This window comes from Convolutriloba macropyga, chromosome 6 (assembly GCF_964194025.1).
Source record: "Convolutriloba macropyga chromosome 6, txConMacr16.3, whole genome shotgun sequence".
NCBI lineage: Eukaryota > Metazoa > Xenacoelomorpha > Acoela > Convolutidae > Convolutriloba > Convolutriloba macropyga.
In genome coordinates, this window is record NC_134473.1 from 48823169 (window position 1) to 48831400 (window position 8232).

Here is an 8232-nt window from a genome sequence, read left to right on the forward strand (position 1 = left end):
CAACACCAGTCTGCTTGGAATGGAATAAGCACGTTTTGGAAAGAAGTTTACTTCAACCATCTCTGAAAGAGCTTTCGGAATGGCTTCTAATCTATGCGAATGCTTGCAGAGATTTACCCACCTCTTGTGCATCGGCTCAACCTCCAAGCACTCATTCAAAGGCCTCTAACCATCTTTGGAAGCAATCGAATCAGCAAACTCAATTCAACCGTCCGTCCAACAGATCACACCAGGATCAACGCAAAAACCCGTCAATTAGCTTTCAACCAAGCTCTGCGAAAGGTGTCCTTTGTCCAAACCACGGTAGCTGTCAGTTAAATCGGTTCAACTGCATGGCACAGGTCAAGTTGCTTTCTTATCAGTTCAACTGTCTAACGGGGAGAAAACGTTTGAGAAATATGCTTTTCTCGACAACGGAAGTTGCCAGAGCCTCCTCCTCCAATCCGCAGCTCTGATTCTAGGTATTGATATGAACACTTTTGGCAAGATGCCTATTAGTGGCTACCACACAACAAAAGAAATAGATTGTTCTTCAGTGTCTTTAAAAATTAAACCTTATCAGTCTAATAAGACACCAACCCTTGTACACGAAGTCTTGGCAGTACCCGATTTGAATATGAACCCTGTTAACACTAATGAGCTGAACAAGCTTTGCAAGAAATTTGAACATCTCAATCACATTTCGTTCCCTAATGTTGATGAAAATAAAGTCTCAATAATCATCGGCATCGACAATCTGGAACTGATCCATTACAGTAAGGTGATTAAAGGCCCAAAAAACACGCCCTGGGCCGTAGAAACTCTTCTAGGATGGGCACATGCAGGTAAAACTAGCGTCACAGCAGACGAACAGAATCCAGTGTTCAAAACACAAATCAACTCTCATCCTCATCTAGACAATGAACTTTTCACAAAAGTACAACAGTGGATGAAAATTGAGAACTACGGTATAGCTTCATCAAAAAGGGCTATGTCTAAAAATGATGAAAAAGCTCCGCAAATTCTTGAGTCGACTACAAACTTTTCTGATGGTCACTACGAAATAGGCCTTCTTTGGAAGGAAAACGCCAAGTTACCAAACAACAGATGAAAAACAGTTAAAGCAATTAAACAAAAAGCTCTCAACAAAACCATATCTACAAAGTAAGTACGAGGAGACGCTCCAGAACGATCGTCAAAATGGTTATGTTGTCAAATTTGATCCAGCCACAGACAAAAAAACAGCATGTTCTTATCTTCCTCATCATCCCGTTTCAAATGAAAACAAACTCGGAAAAATCAGGAGAGTCGCCAATGCATCCAGTGTTTTTCAAGGTCAATCCTTGAATTCAAACCTTTTGAAGGGACCCGATTTGTTGAGTAATCTTGTGGGAGTCATATTAAGATTCCGCGAGTAACAAGTGGCAATTTCAGCAGACATTGAGCAAATGTTTATGCAAATTAAAGTTGCTCCCTCTGATCGTGCGTTTCTTCGGTTTCTCTGGAATCACAATGGCAAAATCGAAGATTATCAAAACACACGTCATATCTTTGGCGCAACATTTTTCCCATGCATAGCGTCCTACGCTCTTCGTCGTTCAGCACGTGACAATCAGGACAAATTTCCTCAAGTTTTGCAAGTCATTGAGCGTAATGTTTATATGGATGACCTATATATCTCGACAGCAGACGTTGAAAGTGCTGTAAACGTTATGAACAGCACCAAAGAGTGTCTTTCACTTGGTGGTTTCAACCTCACAAAGTGGAACTCTAATTCAGACGAGTTCTTGAAAAACGTCGCAAACGAAAATCTTTTGAAGCCTGATCTACCATCACCTCAACCTCAAAAAGTGTTGGGTTTACCGTGGAACGCGAGCACGGACGAGTACATCATTGACAAAGGGCTTTTCAAAAGGTTCCCCAATGATCAATTCACAACACAGAGGAAACTTTTGAAGTTCGTCGCTTCAATTTTTGATCCCCTTGGTGTTATAGACCCTTTAACAATCAGAGTGAGGAAAATACTGCAAGCGATTTGGAATAAAGGTCCACAATGGAACGCAACTCTGGACGTTCAGCAGTTCCCAGACTTTCTCCAATTCAAGAACGAACTTCCAACTTATCAGAATTTCAGCATTCCACGTGTTCTCTTCCGTAGAAACACGAAAATTCAGTCAACAGCTCTTCACACGTTCACGGACGCTTCAGAGTATGCTCTATCAGCAGTGAAAAACTGAGTACGTTGATAAAACAGTTGATGTAGTGTTCATGGTGGGCAAAGCCAGAGTAGCTCCGATCAAGAGGATGACTATTCCAAACCTGGAGTTGCAAGCGGCATTGTATGGCGCGCAATTAGCTCAGTTTATCAAAGAACAGCAAGATTGGGAAATCGGAAATTACTTTTTCTGGTCCGATAGTACAACTGTACTCCATTGGCTGAGAACTCCAGAAATGCGGCATCGAATTTTCGTTGCCAATAGACTAGCAAAGATTCTCGACGTCTCTTCATCTCTCAATCGGCGCTACATCGCTTCTTCTGATAATCCCCCTGATGACGGTTCAAGAGGCTATGAAGTTCGACAGATAAATGCAATTTCTCGTTGGTTGAGTGGACCATCATTTCTCCGCTCCGAAGAAAAAGAGTGGCCTTGTCAAGATCTCTTGAAGCAAAACCCACTGGTATTCTCAATACAGCCACTGGAAGCCCCTAAATCGTCAACTGAAGGGTGTATAATAGATATTACACGTTTTAGCAACTGGAATCGGTTGATAAGAGTGACTGCGTACTGCTTCTTTTTCCGCGATCTTTGCAAGAAGCGAAGCAAAGATTTGGCTCTCTCTCATCATACTTTTGCGTACAGTTATCTGATCCAGGTATCGCAGACTGAAAATTTTGTAGACGAAATATCTGCTCTGCGTAAGGTAAAGGAAATTTCAGCATCATGTTGTTTTAAAGACCTTTGTTCGTATGTTGACAATATTGATCAGCTCCGCGCCAAAGGTCGATTGTCCAAGGCAATGGTTTTAGAGACTGCCCGACGCCCAATCATTCTGGATGGCCTAAACCCAATTTTGAAGCTGCTCATCAAGACTTTTTACCTTACTAACACTCACTCAAAAGTTGAATAAACGCGCTGCCTCCTTATGCAATACTATTGGATTTTGAAATGCCGAGCTGTCGTTAGGCAGACAGTCCGCCAATGCATTCCTTGTCGGCGAATGATACAGGAAATCCAGCAAGCTCAAATGTCTGATCAAGGGTTACCAAGTGAGCACCACTTTGTCTTTGCGACAACAGGACTCGACTTCATAGGTCCTTTCCCCGTATCTCAATGCGGCAGACACGCTACACGCTACGTACTTCTGTTCACCTGCTTGGTGGTAAGAGCAGTCCACTTGGAGATAGCAGAAAACCTGTCTACAGACTCAACAATGAATTGCATCCGCAGATTCATTAGTCGCCGCGGAAAACCAAAAAAATTTCTCTCGGACAACGGGAAATCTTTTGTCAGCTCTTGTTCGGAACTAAAGAAAGGTATCGAAGCACTCAGAGCATCAAAGGAATTTGCCTCAAAACTCCATATTCTTGATATTGAAATTGAATGGAAGTTTAATCCTCCCCTTGCACCACATTTTGGTGGCAGTTGGGAAAGGTTAATTCAGGTGTTCAAATTGTCTTTGTACAAGGTCATTGGATCAAGAACACTAACACATGAAACGTTGTCTACCTTCACTTGCGACATAGAGTCTAACATGAACTCTCGTCCCCTCACATACACTTCGAGTGACATTAATGATCCACTTCCCCTAACACCAAACCATTTTCTTTTGGGCAGACCCACTGTTAATTTTCCACCTGGTGTTTTTTCCGAGAGAAAGATTACAATCTCAAATCTTGGAGAACTTCACAACACTTGGCCGAACACTTCTGGAACAGATTTCTTAGAGAATATATCCCAAACAAGCAGAAACGTTCGAAATGGACTAAAGGTTGTCCGAATTTACAAATAGGCGATCTAGTTTGGGTTTTAGAGGATTTCACGCCTCGAGGTCTTTGGCCACTGGCCAAAGTCATTGAAGTATATCCTAGCTCGGACCAAATTGTCAGATCCGTTAAAATAAAAAACTGCAGTTGGGGAAAAAATTCGCCCTGTTGTTAAAATAAACAAAGTTCTAGCTGACTAATTTTTATCATTGATTCAAACACTAATTTACAAGGTTCGCCTCTTTGTTAGTTCTGGTATTAGGAAAAGAACAATTTTTCCATGACAATTTGTACTCAAATTCTGCTTTTTCTGCGCGGGTAGAAAAATTGCTACACCGTAGCAACCTGTTACTCCCCTCAGAGCGTTCGGACATCTATATTTTGACCTCCACCTTAAATTTTCTGCGGACCCGCAGTTTTGCGAAATGTTTACTTTTTTTTTGCGTTAATCGGTTTATTACGCTTTTTAACCGCTTATTCTCACGTACTTCGTTTATCTTCGCAACAACGTTCATTGAAATCCGTAAGTTGATTTTCTTGCGTAACGTCAGTTATTCGTTTATCTCGAAACTTGTTTCTTTGTTGATGGGTCACCAAGTTTGCATTTTCAACCAAGAATTGTCTTTAATTTTATGGACTTACTTTACTATTCTTTGCAATCCTGCAAATGGGGCCGGCTATGTCATCAATACATCATTGATGCCAAATTAATTAGAGAACATCTATGCACTATTATGCATCTTTGCCTGAAACAGACCTTCAATGGTTAAGAGAAGAAGTGACAAAACAAAAGGAAGCAAAGAAAAGCAGTCGAATTTCAACACACAAAAAACTAAAAAACTGAGAACTGATTTATTTATCTTAAACGCTTGTATCATCATTATTAATTTAAATAAGAAAAATGATTTCCTGAGTATACTTAAGGCGGTCAATGTGACATGTATATCTATTTGAATTCCGCTGAATATAGTTGAACGAAAGTCCAATAAAAAAGATGCAACAACAGTAAGTGAGAATGCATCGATTAATATCTTGAAAACTTATCAAGAAGACCATAAAAATTTCCGGCCGAAAAATCAAAATTTGCTAGAAGAGGGGTTGAATTGGTGAGATCACCCATTAAAATTCCTAAATTTCTTTTCAGCGAATGTTAAAGTAAAAACTATAAAAAAATAATGCGAAATTTGTTTGATTTTGATTTGAATGGTTTGGGGAGGTTTTCAGGGAAATCAAATATCGGGTGAAGTTTTCACACATCTTTTGTTCTGGCTATCATTTTCTAAGAACATAGAGCGAACCATTTTTTTTGTTATTGAGAGAAATTTTTAGTGATTCAAATGAATTTGCTCAATGAGAGGAAATTTGATCACAAAAATGAGCAAAGTTTATTTGATCTTGGCAACCATCTTTTTTCTCTTCCACTAGAAGATTGCTGAAGCAGAACCAGCTTTCGCATTCTAGAAATGTTTTTTGAACAAGAGTCTAAATTTTAAATGTTTTAGCGAAAATGTCTGAAACAATTTATTTTCACAAGTTTTGAGTTTTTTTTTGAAAAAAATGGAGTTTCAGCTAATTTATATTAATTAACTTCTAGTCTTTTTAAATTTTTTTTTCAGAAAAGATTAACAAATCCGTGAGGTAAAAACTGTTTGCTGTTTCCTTATTTTTCTAAACCAGTGAACCGTTATTCTCCACTGAACGTGTTACTGAAACGCCTTTCCATTGATGAGAAAACTTTCTTCTCATCAGTTAGATTTTGAGATAAGTATATACAAAGTACATTGTTAGGCGTTCTTGTAGAACATTGAAAATAGGCTTTTACGTTGTCCCTTTTTACTACCCTATAATTTAACCACGAAAAAAATTGGCTCCCCTAGCAATTTTTTCCTAGCCCCTCAAAACTCATTTATCTAAATCAAACAGTCAGCTCAGCAGCAGGAAAACAATCAGCATGAACCCAAAAATTTAATTACTAACCGTGCTGAAAAACGGAAAGAATTAAAGATAAAATTGAAAGACACAAAATTTAAAAATAAGAGTCATCAGTTTTTTCCAAAAGATTTCAATTTACGAAAACGTGATACTGATTTTGATAAGATCGTTTTCAATTTACGCTCACACTTAAAAATGAAAACTGCGCTAATGCTGACAAAAATTAATCGAAATGATGATACCGGATTTTAAAAAATGCAACAACAAAGTCAAAAAGACCACAAAGTCAAAGTTAAACCATGCAAAGAAATAGAATTTTGTCCCGTAAAGAATACCAAATAGTCAAAAACTAAGCCAACGAGCCGGAAACTTTTTAAGCTTTCGAAACCAATGTTAAATCAAAATTTTTTGAGCGTTTAAAAGAAAATAACACAAGCTGAAATATTGGATGCAGAAATGCAGAAAAAAAATGGAGCGCAAATCTTAGAATTTTAGAGCACAAATATTGGCAGCGCCGAGAAACGGGTGAATTTATTTACTTCAGAAAAAATCCCTTTAGCGAAACAAACAAATGAAAATTGTCTTCTCTTTTCGTTTAATCTCGATTTTCACAACGGGAGATAATCAACGATAACAACGATTGACGAGTAGAAAACAAATATGTAACAATGTTACAAAACGGGTTGTTTTATGTTTTGTTAACCAATTTTAGTGATAAACGACAGACGCAACGAATGGTGATTTAATACGCAGAAAAGCATACAAATGTACCAGACTTCTCCTCCATGATTTTGCTTGTGAAATAAATATCAAAACAGAACGTTTTTGTGACTTCATGATGATCTCTTTATGTAGACGTAGCCATTTAACGAATCTCTTTTATACCCAAAAAAGTGTTGCAAAATTGTTCCCGTAACAAACCGGGTCGAAGTTTGGCGGTAAGAAACGCGCGAAAAAATAAATAACTTTCACCGCCTATTTCTTACATATTTTTGCGGTGAATTGCGGTGAGTTACTTATTTTCACTGCCTTCAACAGAATTCTTACAAAAATCAAACTTACGCAGAGGGTTCGAACCTCTTAGCTACTTAATGTCTACAACTTCTTATTCCTTTGCTCTATCTGTCAGTTACCTCTAGGAAGCTTGAACTGTGAATTTAAACCAGATTCAATAAACGTTTTGGAAAACAAAAGTGGTAATTTTTTTGTAAGAAATGCGGTAAATTTTTATGGGAAATGCAGTAAAATGAGTTGAATTATTTTTTTCACCGTGTTTCTTACTTTAAATTGTCACAAAACTTGATGCGGTGAATTTTTGTAAGAAATGCGGATAATTTCGCGATTAATTTTTGTGAGAAATGAGGGCAAATGGGGTGAATTATTTTTTTTCACCGCAATTTTTAAATTAATTTGCCACAAATTCGATGCGGTAAACTTTTATAAGAGCTGCGGTTAATATGGCGTTGAACTTTGTAAAGAAATGCGGTGAAATGCGTTGAATTGTTTCACCGCATTCACCCTGATCACCGCGTTTCTTACAAAAATTCAACGCATTCGCCGCATTTCTTACCAAAAATGACCAAAAAACCTCGACCGGGGAAATCCAAGTCCAAAACAGTACTAGGCAAGTCCAAATGCAAGTCTGTCCCATTATTCAGTAATGGACAAGTCTCAATACAAGTCTTACAAGTCTGGCAAGTTTTTCCAAGACTTGGGTAACACTTGCCAGTTCATTCCCAAGTCAAAACCAACTTTTCAAAATTCTCTATTGAAAATTTGGAATTTCGAAAATTTTTGTAACGTGCCACAATTTCGAGACCTCTCTCTGTCCTCTCTCCGTGTTCTAGCTGATACTTGTATTGCTGTAAAAATAAAACTCGAGAGAACTTAATTCTTCTTCTTCCTCTTCTTCTTCTTCTTCTTCTTCTTCTTCTTCTTCTTCTTCTTCTTCTTCTTCTTCTTCTTCTTCTCCTTCTTCTTCTTCTTCTTCTTCTTCTTCTTCTTCTTCTTTTCACTCACTTTCCTGTGGTTTATTTTCACTCACTTTCCTGTGGCCTTGAAAATTGATACCAGACTGGTACGAAATGATACCAAACAGTTCTGTGGGACCCCGGGAGGTCACAATGGGTCATCTCAGGTAGTTATGATCCGTTTCCAGCCGTGTTTCAATCAATTTAAAGCCGAATTAGCCCCAAAATAACGAAAGTCACCGAATATTGAAATTTTCGGAATTTCCAAAATGTCGAACTTAGCGAACTGTGCCAAAGTTGTCGGCTATTTATTACGGCCAACAATAATTAATACCTGTCAATTCGTGGCCCAGACTAGAAATAAGA

General features: G+C 38.2%; 1 protein-coding gene across 1 annotated transcript; it reads left to right on the forward strand.

Annotated features, from left to right (window-relative positions):
• The first annotated feature begins 2247 nt into the window (after positions 1-2247).
• LOC142341334 (uncharacterized) lies at positions 2248-3108 on the forward strand. Its single transcript, XM_075392260.1, has one exon. It carries the CDS (start codon positions 2248-2250, stop codon positions 3106-3108), a length of 861 nt encoding a protein of 286 aa, XP_075248375.1.
• The last annotated feature ends 5124 nt before the right edge of the window (positions 3109-8232 follow it).